Source organism: Anopheles aquasalis, chromosome 2 (genome assembly GCF_943734665.1).
Source record: "Anopheles aquasalis chromosome 2, idAnoAquaMG_Q_19, whole genome shotgun sequence".
Lineage (NCBI taxonomy): Eukaryota > Metazoa > Arthropoda > Insecta > Diptera > Culicidae > Anopheles > Anopheles aquasalis.
The window spans coordinates 78,722,083-78,743,146 of NC_064877.1; the positions used below are offsets into that span (position 1 = coordinate 78,722,083).

General features: G+C 49.6%; 1 protein-coding gene across 5 annotated transcripts in view; it reads left to right on the forward strand.

The window, feature by feature from the left end:
• LOC126572197 (uncharacterized) overlaps positions 1-21,064 on the forward strand; it is a 107,599-nt gene that overhangs the window by 52,849 nt on the left and 33,686 nt on the right. For all 5 annotated transcript variants that reach the window (XM_050231308.1, XM_050231309.1, XM_050231310.1 and 2 more), the window contains exons 5-6: positions 16,141-16,281; positions 19,287-19,433. In XM_050231308.1, the coding sequence (XP_050087265.1) occupies positions 16,141-16,281; positions 19,287-19,433 (288 nt within the window). The remainder of the gene's footprint in view (positions 1-16,140; positions 16,282-19,286; positions 19,434-21,064) is intronic.

Here is a 21,064-nt window from a genome sequence, read left to right on the forward strand (position 1 = left end):
GGAGAAATCTTGTTTTTTTTTCCTTTCTTGGGGTTACCTCCCCGATGATCAAAAGGCGGCCTCGCACGGATACCCAAATTTTAGATAACAAATAATTGGATTTCGCGTTGGCGTTGGCCTCTCCCCTTCTCTCTCTCTCTCTCTCCACTCCGACGGCCGCGGTTTGGGGCATAATTTGCGGGCTCCACATTTCCTTGCCTCGAGCTTGTGTAATTCTGGTCAGTTACCGGTGCTTTCGCCCACTCGAGGCCGGTGAGGTGAGGGTGAAAATTCGATCTTCACCTGCAAGGGGTGTGTGATCAGCATCGAGCATCGCTTTTCACCGCCACAAGAGGATTAAAATACTTCCTCGCAAGGTGTCGAACCTGGAGTATGATATGCTATTTCGGGCGATCTCGGACTTTCTCGGCCATGACGCGGCCAGGATGCCCAAAATGTGAATGTGTCGTCGTTGCGCAATGCAGCTGGCCGGCGATGCTCGCGTGCGTTGCGGGGTGAATGTGCTTTTTAGCAACACATACTAGGGACTTGTTAAGGCGTGGAGGTGTGTGGTGTTCACCCCGCCTTTTCTTTCTTATTATTATGTTGCATCGGATTGCCAATTTGTCGGTTAATTATGGTCCTCGTTTGTGGTGGCTCCGGTATTAGCAACCAGGCATTTGTTTTTGGCAAATTAACTTACGCAAGATGCTGCTTCATTATCGCCATTGAAGAGCTGAAGCTGAATTGAACGGTCAGTATCATCGCACGCCAATTGTGGGTTAATTGAATGTGTATTTCTCTTTCAATTTTCCGCAATCTGGTCCCCGGGTTTTCCGGATTTGTATCGTGGCAGTCCGTTGAAAAGCGTTACTGAGGTGATCAATCCCTGGCTGAATTGGCTCATTAAGGCGTGGAAAACTTTAATCTGTCACCGGTAGCCAGTTGGAACCGCTGGACTCTGCGACTGGATCTGGTTTAATCCGCGATGATTCTATAACGGGATCGCTTTACAAGCGACGAGATAATTGAGTTGTTGGACGAGCTTTCGGGCTCGTTATGGCAATCCCGTGGTGTGGGTCGAGTTGTCCGAAAATGCATTTTGCATGGTTTGAGCGCTGGTTTATGATGAAACCGTTTATGGTTTTAGTTTTACGATCGTTTTATCTCTCATATTCAAATCAGTTTTTATGGTTGTTTAACATTTCTCGATAATTTGTTTATGAAATGTTGGACGATATCTGGCTCTTTATGATAATGCATAAGGCAACATAAAATATTCCCTGTTGTGCATAATCACCAACAGCTTTACCATTCGTTTCGATTGTTTCCGAATTCGCAATAAAACATTCGTCAACAACATTGTGAGCTGTGACAGCTTATTGAACAACGATCTAAACAAACATCGATTCAACGAATGGGTAATACGCTTCCGGTACTAATTGTGTCCCCAGTGAACCCTCCCTCGCTCATAACCGATTTACCATAAACGGATGCTCCCCGCCTTAGATTTTGTTGCATCCTTCCCAGCTCCCTCGTCCGCTAGCGGTACCTGACAGGCCGAGGATCACGAAATCCAACTCCAACAATGGTGCCACCACCGTGGACCGAGAAGCGGTTAATTGAAATATTAGTATGCGGTGACCGATGCTCGCGGCCATGTGGCGGGGACGGCGGCATGCGTCAATCATATAAACTCGCCAACCAACAACTACTGCCGTCGCCGTTGCCGGAAATGTTGTTTAAGCTGCCTCACCACCCTGCACACACCTTTATGTCTCTCCCTCACTAACCCTTTGCTACAGTCCGGATCCGCAGTCGTTTTTCCTAAATAGGATATAGCAACCTAGTCGTGCTGCTGGCAGGTTCCGCTCGGCCGCTCGCTCACTCGCTCGCTCCGTTCGTCTGGTTTGCGGTTACTAAACCTTGAAACGATTTGTCGGCTTTGCCGGGCTTGGCATTCTTTCCATTCCTTCTCGACGACGTTTTCTTCTTCAGTCTCTCTACCACCACCTCCACCACAGCCAGTGGCCTGCCCCATATGGTACGGCGTTAAGTTCAGTTTCATTCAATTTCCCTCAACCTCGAACCTGTGGCCGAACAAGGACTCCGGCTTCGGGCCCCTCGGGTGCTCAACCCGGGCTTAACAGGTCTTAAAGATTCAAGTTCACTGGGCAGCGATCCCACGCTCCAAGCCGTCCATTGCCGGTGTTTGTTTTAGGCCTTTTGGCTCATTTGATTTACCATTTCCCTCTCCCCGGGCTTCATGTCTTTGCTCCCTCGTTTTCGGAGTTTTTTTTCTGGAATAAAGTTCTTCCTAGATGCCGGGTGTCGTGGGTGAAGTGTCGGTGCCTCTAGGACGTCTGGAGCATGAAAGTTTTTTTTCCATTCTCAAAATTGTTTTTGGGAGAGAACCCTTCACTCCAGCAACTGATCTGCATAATTTACGATGATTGTTGATGGAAGACAGAGAAAAGGAGAGACACTCCATTCGCTCCTGTGCTCGTTCGCGCGATCAGATTAGGGAGTATCGCGGCGATTCATTGATAAGTCTGCATCCGCCGTATGTCCTTCTGTCGGTCTGGTCGGTCGGTGCTACCGCGAAAGTCTGTGATCTGTAAAATGAGAAAATAATGAGGATTGTCCCGTCCCCTCGCCAGTTGGTGAAGTGGAAGGAAATTGATTTAACTTTTCCTATCCGACCGTTCCTTTCAGAAAGTGACTTCCAGGAGTGACTTCCTTTTTTTTGCCGTCGACTCTTTCGTCGACAAAACCTCGAAAGGGAGGACAGGATTTTTGACATGAAAAGGGAGGAACGAAAACTCGAAAAAGACCAAGAAATCATAAAACAAAACCATTTTGCCGGTGTCTGCGTCACTGACTGCTTGGTGCTTGTTCGAGGTTGTTGCTAACCGCGAGGACACCGCGTACGGGGTCGTCGTAACACGCCGGTAGCGGCAGCAGCACCGGAGCGAGTGTCGTGTTCCGTCGCAGGTTAGCGTGTTTATCTCAATCAATCTGTTTTCGTCGGAACATAAAAGTGAGAAATCTTGCTGTGAGCCGATCATCACTCCTCTCTCCCCCTCTTTTTCGTTGTGGTGTGGAGTTGGTTGTTCAAACATTTGCCGCTGGCCGTGTGTAATGGATTCGCGCACTTCATCGATCGCGCGAGGGGGGAGGGTTTGGGCTAGAGTGGTCGGTCGGTGCTGTCCCCGTTGGTGGACATTTGATTGAGTGTTTTGCCGGCCGAACAGTGGCATAATCCGCCAACTCGACGAGATTAGTGGTGGTCCCTGGATGGGTTTGGCGACAGTCTAAAGTCCCGGTCGGTGGTGAAAGCTCACCGAGGCCAGCAGTAGTCGCGACGTGACATCGACCCCGGGGCGGATTTTCGTTCACGGTAATTACGCGGATAAATTGACGCTCGATTTGTTTGTCTTCTTCTCGGTGCGCTTGCCAAACATGAACGAACGAGCAACGAGTCCGTCTGGTTGTCGATGGTTTTCGATGTTCAGGTATTTTAGCGAAGGACAACATGAAGGAACAAACATTACATCAAGCGGATAACTGTGCGTGCGTCGTGAACAGGAGATCGATGATGCTTTCGTTGATGCCAACTTCTCAAGATATTGAATTTGAATATTGAATTCATCCAGTAAAAGAAACTCCATTGTTCCGAAATACCTTCATCCAAGATAAATCCAACTCTTTGAATAACACATCAATTCGTTCGTTTCTCAAAAAGAAGCCGGATGGATGCTGCACACCAAAGGCACCTGACGCAGGTTTGCCTTTCATTTTTTGGCATTTCAAAAGAATTATCTCGTTTCCCTTCCCCGGGGAAGGCCTTTCGCGGATGCAAATGTTGCACTGCGTTTGCATAAGACCAGCGCGACCTGAGCTCCCTCAATCACGCCATTGTTGTTGAAGATCGATCGAGGAAAGAAAAAAAAGTCAACGGAAAAATGCTTCAACCAACTCGCCAAATGGGTTGGGACAGATTTGTATTCACTTCTTCTCGAGGCGCTCAAGGTCTTCCACATGCGCTGCGGGATGGGATTGGGAGACACCAACCGGAGGGGACATCTTCACCAAAAGTCATTCTTCTTCATTCCCTCGCAATCATTGCTCACTGATCTCGCATACCCCCAAAGAGCCTCGGGTACTTCACGGCACAGGTCGCTGTGCAACATTGTTTTGCATTTATGTTTCGCCGGTTTCTTTTTTTTTTTTTTTGGTTGCAGCGCATATTTCATTTTTATTGCAAATTGCAACCGGATCCACTCGGCAGACCTTGGGGACGATCACAACGGAGGAGTGCTTTTCGGGGTGGTTTTTTTTTATATCTTCGTTAGCGCTTCCCTCGCAGTTTTTGGAAGTTTCAAGGGTTGAGCGACAAGCGAAAAGGCGGGAACGATTCGCAGTGACAGAGAAATAAATTGTTTCCATTTTGGCGCGTGTTGATGGTGGCTTTTCCGCTCTGCGGTGCTGTGACTGGCTCAAATCAGGATGAGAAAAAGATGAGGGCAAAAAGAGAGATTTTCCTCCTAATTTTGTTCATCAATTTCGGCGCAAAAGTTGGGCTCCATTAATCTTCGTAAAATTATTCTTAAAAGTCCTTCTTCTTAAAGTGGTTGCTGTTAGTATGATTGAGTAACTGATTTCTCAGCATTACGTAGACTCAATTATGAGGGAATCTAATCTCTAAGACTGTAGAAGCTGATTGCGACACCTAAAATGATCAAGATTTGATGTTAAATTAAGAGAAATTTCCAATAAAACTGTTAACTACCAACAGAGCACGTCTCTTGCTAAGCATTTTTTGTGTTTCGTCCATTCTTATTGTGACAGCACGAAATGGCATCTCTTACATAAAACACAAAACAAAGGTCCGCATTGGGGGAAGAATTGTATTTAATACCCAAACAACGTGATCCTCAAACATCCTTAAGTCCGGGAGTCCTCTGAAGAACACAGGAGCAGCAGAACGCAGACGATGCTCGCTATAAATACTGCGGAATTCGTCGAAGGCCATCGATACGCCATCGTTGGCCACAATACGCTGCGCACCGTCCGGACGCTTCGATCACTTCAGTCCATCGACACCCGCCTGGGTCCGGCCACTTGTCCACACCACCGCCCATCCTTCCCTGCACGATGACTTATGAACTTATGAGCGTGGAAGTCTATTTTCGACATCGGCCAGCCAGTTACGGATTCCCCGAAGGTACAATCCGCTTCTTCGCTTCTTCGAAGTTTCAGATCTTGCGCAGCATTAATATTGCAACATGGGGCCTCAACGGTGCATAAATGGTGGTGAAGCAGTCAGGCCACCGAGCTGCTTAGCGTCCACGAAACCGGAAGCGCGGGTGCGGACGTGGTCGCGGACGCACATATCGTATCGCCCGTCCGTCCGTCCGTCCGGTCCGGTCCTCTCCGGCGACGTGCTGACGTGAGGTTTGCGTGTTCGCGTGCTCGTTAAGCGATTACGCAATGGCCGCCCAGAGGTCCCACAGACAGGTCCAGAGCCATAAGAAAGTGCAACCTCCGGCCGTTCCGATAATGCCGCGTTCGGATTGTAGGTGCGTTTGGTCATCCGTGACATTCGGTCGATGCTTCTCGTTCGCAGCAGCAGCTGTCTCAACAATTCCCCCATTCACGTGCTCCGTTCTGTTCTGTGCTGTCATTCCGGTTGTTCATCGTTCCCCCCCCCCCTCCGCGGGATATTTCGTAATGTAGGTCATATGGAGAGCGGTTCCGGGACCAACCGCACCAGCAGGAGAGCAATCCGGTAACAATAAATTTGGAGAAGTTTTTGAAGAATTTCCTTCCCTTGCGTTGAAGCACCGTCGTCAGACAAATGTTCGTCCCAGGGTACCGTCCCCCCGGTGTCACCGACGGTTAATCTTCCTCAGCTCAACAGCCAAAGACGCTTCGTTCGTCGCAACAGCAGCAGCAGCAGCAGCAGCTTGTTTGTTGATTTATTAGTGTCTGCGCCTCGTGGTGGTGCTGGTGGTGTGCCGCACGTGAAACATTATAAATTTGTGTTTGTTTGAACCACTGTCACGGCGCATCCAACAGTCCTCTTAGCGAACCGAACCCCAAAAACACAACATACCAAGCGAGAACCGCAAAATTCTCCGAGGTCCCAGCGCGGTACTTAATCTGGTTCTGGATTCCTCGCCGTTCGCTCGATCGAACGGTCAATTTCCCCCCGGGGATAGCTGCTGACCGGTTAGGTTTCCTTTATTTGGTTTATCAATTTATCTTGATTAGCTAGCGGGCTTTGGTATCGTTTGCTCCTAGATTGGAGGTAGCTCGAGACATGCAGATGAGAGATCTCTGGCCGTGGTCCACGCGACAAAGGGGATTCCATTGCACACGGGAAGCACTTGGGCAAATATTTACCTCGGTGCTGCAGTTGTTGGTTTGTGTAATCAGCAGCTCGATTCATGCCGTGCGTCCCTGGATCTGGTAGTAATGCAAACATTACCGATTGAAGAAGACTCGAGATTGTCTCGTGAAGAAAGCGTGTCCGTGACAATTCCGGGACCTCCAGTCAACTTGCTGGCAATGGGGGTTTTTCCTACGAACTACGCGCCAATGGAATGGTGGACGTCTTCGTTTCAAGAGCAAAATGAGAATTTGAACGAAGCAAAACCAAACTGCGGACGCTGCTGCGGTCCGAAACCGTAAAACAGGTTTGTTTTACGACGGATCGAGTCCGAGGACCATGCCAGGGGGAACTGGGGAACCACGGGAGGGAGAGCAAACAACCACCGAAACACGCCGTGGACGTGTACGAGTTGGCCGCATGTGGAATCCGATTAAAAGAGGAAAGTCATCCGGTGGCTCGTGATGTGCCTGCGGCGGATGCACGCAGTGTAATGATCCGACGCAAAAGCGTTTCCCCGGACCTACAAAGGACCTTCAGTGTTCACGACCCTCTCTTGGGTACCGGCATGGCGGCATTCCAATGACTAGACCGACGGAACGGAACACTCCTACAATCAGATTCCATGTGACCTCGGTTCGCGTGGCTGTCGGTGGCAGCGAACAGATCTTGAGCTACGATTTGCGCTCCGTGGCCGTGTGCTGTGGCCGCAGCATGCCACCATTCTGGAGTCCGATTGTATCTTTTCACAATCTTCCAGCCGTTCACCGGGTTGGACTCCTGTCTCGCGGTTGGCGGACTGGCCTTTCTCCCTGCAGCTGCCGGCTGACCGGGTCTCAGGATTTCATTGCTCGGTACGATGTGATAAGAAGGAACTGGCCCCCTTCACTTGCCAGCCAGCTGGTTTGCTGCTTGGCAGGTTGCTTTGGCCACCAGGCTTTTCACTTGTCTCTTTTTTTCGCAACTCACCAACTGTGTTTCTGTGTGTGCTGCTTGGCGTGCTTGGTATAAGTGAGCATAAAAGTGGGATTTAACGTGTGCGCTTGCGGTACTCTTGTGCGTCGCTTGAGGGCCTTTTCGGGGCCTTCATAACAACAATTATCGATTCCTCGGGGTAGAACTTACGTGATGTGATGGTGAGCCAGGGGCAAAAATGATCGAAGGTTGTTTCGTGGTTCGTATCGACTGTGGTTGAGAAAGTATTAGCGAGGTCTTATTTATGTCGATAAATGGTGCATTGTTGGTAGTACGCTCTAAAGGGCGCTTGATCTTTGATTACAGATGAAATTTTGAATATCACAGCATGAGTTCCAGTAAGAATCCAGCGTTGAAAAACGAGGCTTGTTAGTTATGCCACCTTTTCTACTACTTTCGATGCGATATATTTGTAGCGAAAGATCCTTTCACTTGCTTCCGCCAACATCATTAATAAGTATAAATAGACATTAAGAAACATAAATGAGGGATCTTGCGAAAAAGACAAACTGTTCGAGATCAAACCGGATTAAAAATACAGCGAAAAAGTGCGTCATACTTGAGCGCATGAAGCTAAAATAAGATCCATTCAAGCGACAATGGCTGGTCAATAAATTTGTGTGGGCCTAAACCAAACCAAACCCGCACACCACGCAACCAGCTTCTGCACGTGGTTGTCGCATTAGGGCATCCGCTAATTTTATCCGGCACCATAATGTTGTCACCATAAGTCTCCGCCGTTGGTGCTGCAAAGATCACGGCCACGCAAACAAAACTGTCACAACGGAGCGCGGTCCTGTTGATAGCATTAGCTCCTTATTGATTCCGCCTTCGTTTTCTGTTGGTTTGTCGAATTCGCACTTTACGAGAGGAAATTATGGTCGGCGCCAGGCCATTAGATAGGAATCGGAGAAACCATGGAGTGCCAGCCGGGACCCAGGGCGGAAAGTGAAACAAATCTAAATATTCGGCTCGGCCAAAAACAAAAGGAAGGTCGCATCCGTTCCTCGGAGAGTGTTGGGCCGTTTTTGGTGATTAATCTTTCGATTCTTGCCCAAAAAAAAACATCCAACGAAACTGTGCCTGCGGCGCTGGAGATACGGCACCATAGAAGGAAGGCGTGATTCACCAAAGAAAAGGGTTCTTCGTCGACGAAATGGAGCGCCTGAGAATGGTTTTAACTGGGATTAGGGATGGGATCATAAAGGAGAAGGAGCGGGAAGGTTTTTGTCGGCCGTTAAACGACGATTATGATACCCCCGTCGTTTTAATACGGCTGCCATATCCGTGTTTTAGTCATCATGGCATCATCGTTAGGTTGCTGCCAAGATGCGTTAGAAGATTCGAGGGACTGTGAGTCCGTACCCGGGGTTTAGGTCGACTCCAGGGTGTAAGATTTGATGGAGCACGAGCGCGCTCGCCCTCCATATGCTGTCGCGTGACTAATGCTAATTTGCTTTGGTATTAGTCACGAGATATTTCGGTAAAATTTCCCCACGATCCACGAGTGTCTTCAGATCATCTTAGCTTGACTTTCTGTTGGGGAGTTCTAGTGCATTTCACTGTCACACTGTCGCTGTTAGTGCTGCTGCTGTTGCTGCTGCTGGCTAATTGAAAGTAATAAATGGCACCTGTGACTGCGGGAGAGGAGGAGCACACCAATTGGCGATTGATAAATTGTGCAAACTGGTAGGGAATTATATGGCCTGTTGCCGCATGTGCCCCAGCGAGTACATAAAACCGCCAGTCCAGGGCTCTCGCCAAGGCTGCGGCTCATAAATTTTCCCAACTCGCAACTCGCACGAGCTTTTGATCGAACCATACGGGTACGGGCGTAATCAGGGGCGACTCATGGGGACACTGGAGTCATTTTCGTTTCGTGTCACGGTTGGAAACGTGGGAAACGCAATGCATATGTTGTCCGTGCGTGCAATGCTGTCCCTGTCGCTGATAATTCCCCGAGTCCGCGAAGGGGTAATGAATATTAATGCTGACTAATTTATGGTGTCCGATAGCAGCGTACCGACGATCGGCAATCTTAAATCAATCCGTCTCCAGCTGGACAGTTGGTGCGGGATAATGTTGTGCGCGTGTTTTTTTGTTGTTGGAAAATTTATGCTACATGTTTTAATAAATACTATTATTAATTAATGTATCATTTGCTGTACGGCAAGCATCGTGGAAACTGCTCAAAAGGCGTTCAGAAATGGTGGCTTACGAGGCGGAAAACCAATTTGACAAATGCATGAAGAAAGATTGCCCACAACGAGAAGTGGCACAACGGGGATTGTATTACAGATAGATTGCTCTGTTCAATCCACTTGCCGAAAGTATTCACCATTATTGAACTGCCATCAGTCCCATCAGTCATCAACAGCGTTGTGGCGCAGCGAAAATGGCAAAATGGTTCTCACATGGTCGCGCACTGCGCTCAAGTGGTTTCAGTCGACGACTATGACGATGACGGCAGAGTGGGAAAAGCCGGATTATTACGAGATGGAAAAATGAAGACCCCGAAAACGACGAAAACGAATCATCATCTTTCGCGAGTTGCTCCTTGGCGGCGCGAAGATTGACATTCGGAGTAGAGCAGAGCGGCTGCGAGAAGCTATCTAGCGGCTTTCTGGTTACCTTTTTCCCCAATCCCGGTTTCTGTTGACCGTTGTGTGTGTGTTGTATGTGCTCAAAATAGCACACATCGCGTCCCGAAACCTGGCACAAGATCTACTGCCACCGAGAGTTCTATAAATGCGAGACCATTGCTCACCAGCAGTTTCGCCAGTCGGTCGATCAGCTGCATCTTCGCCGGTCGACCGGCCTGTCCCGTGACGTTGGTGCCAACTGGAGTTTGAGGTTCGCGGTCTAATAAGAGTTAGAGCCAGCGAGAAAGCGGTTCTTCCGATGCTACTCTGCTCCTCTAGAGTGTGCTGTGAACGAGACGCTGTCGAGGATTGTGAGAATAAATCAATTTCTGAAAACTGTTTTCCTCGCTGGTCGACAGGAAACAGGGACGACGGTGTGTCTGTCTGTCTGCCGGTGTTTGCTGTCCCGTTTGGTGCGCTACTTGCGTTGCATTGTATGGTGGGACGAATGGTGTTATTGAGTAATACAAAGCTGACAACGATTTGGTTTTGGTTGATGCTATTACATACTATTCTGATGTTGCGAGAGAGGGAATAAGAGAGAGTGGTTGCCGTGGTGTGGTGGAATTGCATCAGATAATAAGCCGGCATGAGTTAGCAGCATTGTTAGGAGGACATTTGGGTCTAGGAATCGGAAACACGGACACGCGGGTATTGCGTGATGGGGTTTTCCCCAGACCACGGTGTGCTGGTAATAGGTCGCGACTAATCCGGCGTTTGTGTCGCATGAGTAGCAGATTCTTTTTTACGACCACGCGAGGTGCTATATGTTGTGGTAGCTGGGTTCTGAAAGGAAAATTGATTAGAGTGCCTTCGAAGTGAAAGAGAGGGCCGGATCGTGACAATCAATTTGATGTTGAGTGTGGCCAGTCGGTTTCGTAATAATGGTATAGAATAGTTGGTCAACAGACTGTTTGTTACTCCATACGATCTTACTTTCTTCAATTCTAAATAGAATTATGAACTCGTTGAAAACAAACTCTTGAACTAATGCAAATATCAAGGAACAACACTCTTGTCAGCGGTCTCTGTACTTCTCTTTATTGCTTTTACTGCAACGAAAAATCCTTTTCTTGTTCTATTCTTCGCCATCTTAAATGTCCGTCTCCCAAAAAGGTATTACAGCGACGCCGTCAGATCAAATGGAACTAAGTTCCTTTATCGTTTCATCAATTAACACGTAGAGTGCCACCTCGATAATTGGCCAACTCGTTACTGCTTACAAGCCCCAGTGTACTAAAGCTGCTCAGTGCGTCAAGGCCCATCTAGGGGCATTCGGTAATAAATTGCTCAGCTCAGAAACAGTGACAAACATCCATTTGCAGACGCGTCTGGAAGAAAGGTAGAAGCAAAGGTACCCTGAATGCCGCAGGTGACAAACATCGGAGTGAAGAAGCAGTGAAGCCCCTTGCCAGCTGGTGCTGACTGGCTAATTAGTGCGTTGATACGAAGGTGATGTCGTTGCCGGGTCAAACCCGGGGGCCATGAGCACCATGAGGATGAGGCGTGAAGCCGTGGTTACCATCGTTCCGTTCAAGCATTCCGCGTGATACAAGCTGACCAAGCCAATCGGCAAACGTTGCTTTCGTGCCCTCCAGTAGCCAGCATCCGATGTTTGACCGGCACCGGTAGCACGGAGAAGAGTATCGACAAGCCGCAGAAGAAGAGCAAAAGCGTGCGCGATGGGTGCGCACGGATCGAAGGAGAAGCTGAGCAGATCCGCCTCGGAGCGCTTCGTTCACACGCAGGTCATCGAGCGGGAACGTTTCGGTAGCTTCGGGAAGCGTGTCCGCGGAGGTAAGTTACTTCAATCCGGCCGGACCGGTCTCCGGGTGCCGTAAAACCGAAATGGCGCGGAAGTTGGAAGCATTTTTATTACATCACATCAGACACAGACAGAGAGCAGCCCGGTCTGCGAAGAGTTCTTCTCGGCCCCGTGGGGTGGTCGCTCGCCTGGGTTTGTTTTTCCGTGAAAATTTGCATACAAAGGAATTGGCCGGAAAACAGCTGATAAATTCTACGCTTTCTCTCCTGCTCTGTGCGCCACTGCGGGTCAGCGGAACTGGGCCCTTGGTTTCTCTTTCTCACCCCGGGGATCATGTCCCGGTTGGATCAGGATTATGCTGCAACTTGTCCCGCTCACTACGGAAATGTTAGTGGTTTTTTTTCTTTTTGCTGCGTTACATCCGCAAAGAGGGAAAGGAATTTGTTTCGCACAAGGGGGGGAGACCTCCGCACATGCGGCGAGAGCATAACAATGATGTGTATATGTTGTGTGAATAATTTGAATGATTTATGTTGGGCTTTTCGTTTTCAGTCGCTCGGTCGGTCGGTCGTCGTGTCTGCCCACAAACCGGAACCATCCTGCGGTCTGGGGTGATTTTATTCTGTGAAAAGAGAGAGACTGAGTCTCAGAGAGAGTGCGTTTTGAGGTTGTTTGTATAACAATTTGTGCTTCATTATAGGACTTGATCTATTTTGTGGGCACACAGGGATCGGGCGAACATTGTATGAGGTAGGATGTTATGTTGGACCGGATCGCTCACCCAAAGCCTCTGATTATCGTCTACCATTAGACAGCCAGGTGCTAGTAGACTCCATTATCGAAGCTACAATGTGTGGCCTGGTCGTGAACGACTGGAGTTTGATGATCAAAGAGAAATAAGCAAAAAAATGCTTCAAATTCAGGCGCAACACATCAACGCATGGGCACTTGTAACATAATGCAAACCATGCCAGACGTCGCCGTATATGGAATCTGCAAAAAAACGGACAAATCGTTCGCATGTTGCGAATCAGCCGCTCGTGGACGATCGGCATGGCGTCCGGAAAGGGATGCAAAGAGTTAGACAGAGGGTGGGAGGCCACCAAGTGAAACCGCACATACCCCATCATCATGATGCCGGGTGGTTTAATCAACTCAATTATGCAAATTCATTTCCAGCCAATTTGGATCACCACGCGGCACGGCAATGGTGATGTGGAGTCGACCAGCTGTTGTACGACGAGATGAGACGAGTTGGCGTCGACGACGACGACGACGACGACGAAAAGCCTGCTACGACGCAGCAGAAAGGGAAGGGAGGACACCCCAGCCAAGTTGGCGTTATTAAAACACATTTTGCTTCACTTCACCAGCAGCGCAGGGCGTTGGACGCGCGGTCGCATGCACCTGTGAAGTGGACCACATTTTTGCCCGCAGCATATCTGGGAGACCGAAAACGACTACACGGTGCTGCTGGTGAAGTGATAGCGGCTTCATTAAGCTCATACGAACGGACTGGTTAGCCGGAGCGACTTTCACCACCGACAACGCACCGCCTGCTGTGTGAACGATCGGTTTTGAACGATGATGGTGCATTACAATCGCAGTGGGCGAGGTGCATCGGGATGCATTTTGCGTTTTTTTTAATGTCTTTCTGATTGATTTCTTCAATTCAATCGGTTGCTTGCGGATCAATATATTGAGAGTCTTTTTATCACAAATTTCTGAAAAACATCTGGCATCGCATCATGCTCTTTAAATGCATCTCAGGCGTCATATTGATTCGTATTTCATCGAACAAACTGTTCCCACAGCTCTGTTCCAATTCAAGAGTAGGTACGATATCCTTTTGCTTGGCTACAGTGACATTTCCAAGCCGAAGTCGAGTCCTTTCGAAACACAACCATTCCAAATTGACCCAATTTCACGTTCTCGGATCGAATTCACCGTGTCGCTATCACCCATCGCAGGTCATAAATTTGGCCGTTCACACACTTTCCTGATTAACCTGACTCCGTCTTCGCCTTACCACTCACCGGCGAGCTAGGCTAGGCGATCGATGAGTATTTGCAGATTACGGTGTGTGGCCTTGTAGTTCATTAATCAAACCGTAGCCCAACGCAAAGTGGACCATCACTTAGCTGACCTTTGGGACGGGTAAAGTAGATCACAGACCTTGGTATTTGCATCGAATGCCGCAGAATCGGTAACTGCCCGCACTAGCCATTAATGCTAAGAGATCCGCATCATTTGCCATTGCGTCCCTTTTACTCATGAATGGCTTTAATTAGCCCTACTTCTCGCGTTGCCGAATTCAGTGCTAGAAATAGAGGGCAAAGTGCGTTATCGAAGGGTTTTTTCCGGCGTCAAGGTGACGACACTTTTTTGGGGGCACAATGGTGGCAATGCATTTGGAATGTACATAATTCCAAATCACTTCACTATGGCCCTGAAACAGTTCCTGGAGGAAAGGAGAGACACAGAGAAAGGGAGTGACGCCCCAACATGTCGCCAGTTGCGCTGCCACACAATGTCACGCCACTGCTAGCTGTGTACTCCAGTGACCCGCTTTTCTCCGGCCCCAAACCAAAGGGGAGGAATAAAATTGAATTGCATTAGTTCATTAAAACGCAATTCCGAAACTTGCGGTGGGAAGTGTGCTACAACGGCCGTAGAAAGAAGGCCTAACGCACGCCTCTCTAACGGTCCACGTCGACGGGTCGGTTGAGGTTTAGGGATTTGTGTGAAACAACGAAGACGATGGCCACGGCCACAGAGAAACAGAGACTGACGGCATCCTCAGTATCGCAATGACACCGAGTAAGTGTGAGCTATTCCGATGGTGGCATCACACAGTCCGGCCGGCTCGCGCTAGAGGTCTTCAGGTCAAATGTATTGCCCGATTCGATGCGCTTCGCTAGCTGCGTGGTGGCCAGTTCTCGCGGCCAGTTGGGTGCGGTTGTGCGCGATGATCTTGCGTCCAGCGTGCACGCGATAGAGCATGAGCCGCACGGTAGGTGAACCGGAATCTGTCTCCTTCTCTCCTTATACCACCTCCTCCACCTTCAACGGCCACGTATAATAAGCTTGTTATTTATTGTGCTTAAATCAGGTTTCGTTGTCGCGCACCTCCTTCTCCTCATTGGTGCTGCCTCTAATCAGCCTCCAGATTGGGTGAGGGTGTAGTTAGTGTCGTTCACGTATTGCGCGTCGGTGGTTTAAACCCTGGGGAAGGAGGGAAACGGATTTTGTCTTAGCGAAGGCGTACCTCGGCGCTGCTGCTGTCGACATATGGTAGCAAGTTGCTGATCGCGCTCTCGAGTCACATTGATTGTGGTGTACGGCCCGTTCGATGTCCATCTAAGGGTCCTCCATGGAACAGAGAGAGAGAGAGAGACCATCCGGTACTTTGGGAGACCTGAATTGGGCCCATACTCCTCGTCGATTGCCTCTCATTAGCCACTTCACCAGACAGTTCAATGTGACCCCCAGAGATGCCACGAGAAGAAGGTGCACAATGGTGAAGGGGTAGAGTAGAACCAACTGAGCTAACGAACGGTGTTTAGGTGTGTAAATTGTAGATCAAACAGTGTACGGTCACCATGTCGGAAGGCGGACTCGTTTGGCCGCCCGCACGATCCACGTACCCGATCGCGCTCGATCTTGAATTCTTGACATAACCTAAAATCGCACATCATGCTGCACATACGCAGCCAGCCGTCGTCGGTCGTCAGCAAATTGTCGGTTAGCCAGCCACTTCACTTCAGGGTCCCTTCACTCACCCACGATACGCGCGCGAACCTCGAGATTACCGTATGGTCGGCCATTGAAAGAGCTGTAGCGCTGGAATTAGGTTGAGGTTAGAGGAATGACCGTATCGGATCGAGCTCTCCGGTATGCCGGTACATCCATTTCCTGCACAACAACGGCCTTAGGACCGTTTGTGTCCTCGGCCCACAAGGTTGGAGCGAGGTCCATAAATTTGCCAACAAAATAAGGCTCCACTGACAACACAATAGTCTGCACAGCACTTTGTGGTTTCTACAAGTGATTTGCCTCTCGGGAGAGATAAGGAGAAGAAGAAAAAGGGGAAGAGCGAGCGAGAGAGAGTTCGATTGCCCTTGAGACCGCCGCAATCATGCTAATGCGGATAATGCCCCGCGCGCGCGAATGGAGATTGGCCTGGCTGGCACTAAATGGCACCAGGGATGGGGGATGAGGGCTGTATTATCTGATGGGAGCTGTAAATATGACCCATTTCCGTGGCGAACAATGCCACCAGCCTGACCAGCCGCTGGCTCGCAATTTCGCCGCAGTTTCTCTGTGGTTCGTATCACATCAAAAGTCTTAAAACTTCCAATCTGCTCTATCTATCCATTTCGCAGGACCGGCCAAGAAGCGAGATGTGCGCACAATTAATTCTTCATCCAGTGACCTGGGACCGCCTCCATCGAAGACGAATGGAACGCAGCAGCAGCAGCAGCAGCCATCGAGGAGCAGTGCAGCAAGGGCGGCAGCAGCTTTGCGTAAGTAGCTTGGCTCCAATTTGTGCAAATCCCACTTAGTGGCGTGAGTCTCAGACACGGTGCGAGAGATAGAGAGACACAGACAGACAGCTAGGGGGAGATTGATGCTACAGTTTCCCATCGAGGCGGGCGTCGACGATCAACAAACACGACGGACCGTACATTAGTCTCTGCTGGGACTAGGAATGCGCGTGAACCGGATCGCGTTCACAAAATCCATTTCCTCCCCCTCCCGCCTGGACGTCGGTGCAATCGTTGCTCATAAATTGCGCTTCTCCATCATGATGATGGTGTCCGCTGGTGGCTGCTGGACCGGTCCGGCATTTTCTCTCCTTCGGGACGAAGAAGGAAATTTGCATTCTCCCCGCTCCCGCTTGCCGACGCCACATCGACCTACAGCGATGAAGGCCAACCAGTTTGACGAGCGGAGCGTCCGGTACCGAGAGGATCACACAACTCCGATGCCACCCGCTGCCGAAACGCATCTCAACAACACCGCAACGCAGAGCTCCGTTGAGGTCGAGGACAAAGAAACTTTAGGGAGGCAGCGTAGGAGTGGGGAAGAGAATCCCCTCCTTTATGCTTTATGCTTTCCGGTTTCACTCATAATTTCTCGGCCTTCGGTACGACGGGCTGGGCTCACCGACGACGACGACGACGAGGCCAGGCGTGTTTGGCTCTCCAATTCCGATTCCGTTAGCCTCGGCCACCGGGGGGGGACACTGTGTAGTGTGGTTCTGGCCAGTCTCGAGGCTCGTCGGTATATTTCACGCTTCACGACGCCATAACTCCTGGTACGCCGGACCGGACTCCTGGTATATGTGATCCGGTTTCTTGGTTCCACCGTAATACGGCAGCCAAGATATGATATGGCTCTCGGAGAGGGAAGAGACCGAGAGATGCACCGAGGGAAAGAGTGCACATTCTTCAATTGATTCTACTTGTCATAACGTACACCAGCAGCGGCGGCAGTCAGGGAATTTGTGCTCATGCACCGTAGACCTCCCGGTGCAACTCAATCTGATGCAGATGCACAAGAACGATACAATACCCCGGACTCACCGGACCGGATGAATGTGATTTTTTACTTGGACTTCGTTCTGCTACCGAGGAGCAAGGTGAAACGAAGGAGACGAAGGTGGTACGAAGCAGCTTTTGTTACGCGACGCTGTCCGGACGTGGACGTCTTCCATTAGCTGAGAATGGAATGGACAGCGCCACGCCAAGCGCGGCAGGCAGCATCTTGCATAACCATCTGCGCGCTCTCGCTTCTTAACCTTCTGCTCTTCTTTAGCGAGCTGCAAACATGCCACGTATGGTATTAAGATTAATATGTTGAGCCCCTGGGGCGCAAGGGATGGCGCCATGGTTCTTGTTTTATGAAGAATATTGGAATTTTGCTTTTGGCGCTACGGACACCTAAGAAACCGTAAGCTCAACGCGACACACTTCCGGACCGATCTGGTATCGCGAAATCGAAAACAAGAAATGCTAATGATACGATCGCCCTGTTGCGGTGCTGCGCTCGAGCGATTGATGCAACCTGTTCTGCGTGGCATCCAAGAAGCGCTTAAGACCCTCTTGAAACATCACGGACACTGTGCAAAGGGAGAGACCGAGAGGCGACAGGTGGTAGATGGAAGTTGCATCGATTCCGGACGCACCGCACCGGACCGGAACGGTGAATGAATCGACCGGACCCCGAGCCAGAAGAAGTCTCTTTCTGAGCAGGTAATGGTAGCTTCTCCTTGCGTACTCCACCGGCCAGATCAGGTTCCAGAGTGTCCGTGTCCCCTTCCTTTCAGCGCCAACATCGCGGACACGACCGCTCGCAGCATATAATTTATTCATGATTCGCTTCCCTCCTCCCGCGAAGATGCATTTGTCTCCATATTACCAGTCGGTTCGGACCCTCGGTTACAGCGGAAGATGCAGGATTGCATGTTAATGTCTCGTTCGTCCGGGGGACGGTCGAATGCAGGAAGTTGGTAAGGCCAAATAGATTGGCTGGTCGCGAGGTGCCTTTTAAAAAGAGAAGAAGGAGAGAACGCGTGTTATTCTATGACCGTTCGGTTGTTCATAGGACCACGATGACTTCTCTGACGGAGAGGAGAACCTGGCGGCGGCATTGGAGTGTGGCTCATTTGTCGGTAAAGAGTCAGTGGTGCGGGATCGTAAAGAGGATGCTGGGGACTGCATTTTCTCCCGCTACGGGAATGTAAACCATGCCGCTTGTGTCGGTCAGTCGGTACGTACTTGTGGCCATTCCGTTCCGGAGCCAACGGACCCCGAGACCGACACGGTAATTGAGGTTTTTCCACTCTCATCGGTTCCGTACGATGATTGCTGGTCGATGGTGATGAAAACGAGATTCGATCTAGGCCTCGCCGGTGTCGTATGAAGGGGGAGGCTTCGCTTCAACGACACTAACACGCTCGGTTGGCCACCAGCACGAAGAGGAGGAGATCGAGGTGGAGAAGTTGTTTACACGCCGGCCTACCAAACGCGCACGCGCGCGCACTAGCGACTACCGCCTCCAGGGATAATCCATGGGATTTGGGATTTATTTTCGGTTCCAACTCCAAGAATCGTTCACCGTGAAAGCAATTTCGTGAGAGGGAAGTGCATTTCAAATGGTCCCAAGCACGCCACTGCACCGGTGGCAACAACATGCTCTCTGATGGTGCCGGAAGTGGCCACAAATAAATCTTTAGTCCGGAAAGTGGCCGGCTTTCAAGTTTTGCTGCAAAATAAACCCATCATTCTGGAGCGACTGGAGTGGCAAGAGAATGGCCTCGAACAAGTTGCACAAACGAACCAGTACCAGCACCGGAATCTCGGTTCTGGGGATGAACAGCGGATATCCTGCTCCGAAAACGTATTCTGTCGTGACTGAATGGAATCGTTCATCCTTTCCTCAATAACAAGATGATGATGATGATGCTGCTGCTGCTCAGTTGGTCTAATGGGTATACCCTTTACCGGATTGCATTTCTATTTCGCAGAGAAACGCATCTCTTCCAACTCGTCGAGTGCCGCAACGAATCCGCTGCTGGTTCCGGAGCAGCTGAAAGGATCACCGCCGACCAAGCGGAATCTGCTGCTGAAGCGAAATGGCACATCGAAGGCCGATTCCAACCGACTCGAACGAGGTGAGTGTTGCTTCTTGTTTGAGTGAAGTTTCATTGTTACTCAGTATGTTAAGTTAAATGAACGTACAAATGCACCAAAAATGGTGGAAAACGTATAAAAACCGTTTTTTTTAATTTTGTTTTGCCCCTGAATGTAGGCTACATCTTACAAACCCCTGAAGTTATGTACACATAGTTCAAGTGATCACCACTAGCGGTGTTGTCGGATGTTTTTTTTCTCGCTCACTCTTTGTTGCGAGAGCGAGATAGAGCAACGTTGAGTTTGATTTGAATCGTCAGTTTTTCTCGTGTTTTTCCGCAAAAACTGCAAAAATAATAAATGATCTCGAAAGTTTAGCCATAGAACTCCATGTCAGGATGGCTACCAGGAGGCGACAAACACTTTTTTATCTTGAAAAAGTAGCTTAAAAAGATGATGCCTCGTCGGAGAGCGGTTCCGCGGGCCGCGTTCGGCCACCCAGACCAATGCCCGACAAGTTTCGGAGGCACAACAAGCTCATCCATCATGTTGGCATCCCCTTTTTGGTCTCTACCAAACACTGATAAGTATCGCCAATAGGCACGCCAGAGCATCCTTAGCTGCCTCACATCGTGTAACAAAGATCATGCAACCGATAATGATCCCGATTGACTTATGCCACCGGTCATCGTCATCGTCGTCGTCGTCGTGGACATAATGTCAAACCACCAACGGGGCCAATATTTAGGTTGCGCAACGACTGGCATATAGTTTGGATCGTAAAACAGAAAACGAACGTTGATCACGAACCCACCAACTACCGATCGGTCACCACGGATCGCTACCGGTGGGAATATATGGTTTATCACTCATCTTTTCTTTCCTGTGTGCGAGATCTTTCTATTTTCTTTCCACCTGCGAGGATGACGAAACAATCGGTTCGCGACAATGGCCGCTTTCGCCGAAAATCTTCGATTCTCCGACCCTTTCAACGACCCTTCGATTCTCTTCGAGGGAGGGAGGTAATTGCACCGCCAAGAAAAGCCATCGACTAGCGAGCGAGCGTTCGTTTTATTGCAAAGCTGCTGCTGCTGCGGTTATCCATGCAACCGTCTTGTGACTCTTCTCATTCCGGATGAGTGATTGTGAAAGTCGATATGAGCGTCAATAGATGGAACCGGCATCTCATCGTTGACTGTGAAGTGCGTAGAGAAGTTTTTGCCTAAACCGCTCATCACTCTACTCATTTTATTAGCGCATTAACGGCCAAGGTTTCGCTTTTTTTTTTTCGAGGGTGAAAATAGAGATTTTCTCGTGCGCGAAATGACCGTTTTCCCGAGCCACACAACCTGTGGTGGCTCTTGTGTGGGGTTTTTGGCCAAATATTTATTGAATTTAATTATCGCAGCAATTATTTATGAACCACACACGCGCATAGTTGGAATGCACGCGACCACGCATTTCATTTCATTTTCACTCGAACGTAGGATCTCGCGTGAGGATCGCCAGTACCAGTGGCCAGTCGCTTATGCAATTTATAAATTTCTCACCAATCCCTTTTCGGTGGTCCTTGGGATCGAAATTGAATTGCAAAAAACGGTCTGATTCCCAAACCTGTAGGGGTCTGGGGTTATTAATAAAATTAAACTTGCCGGCTTTGATGCTCGCTTTC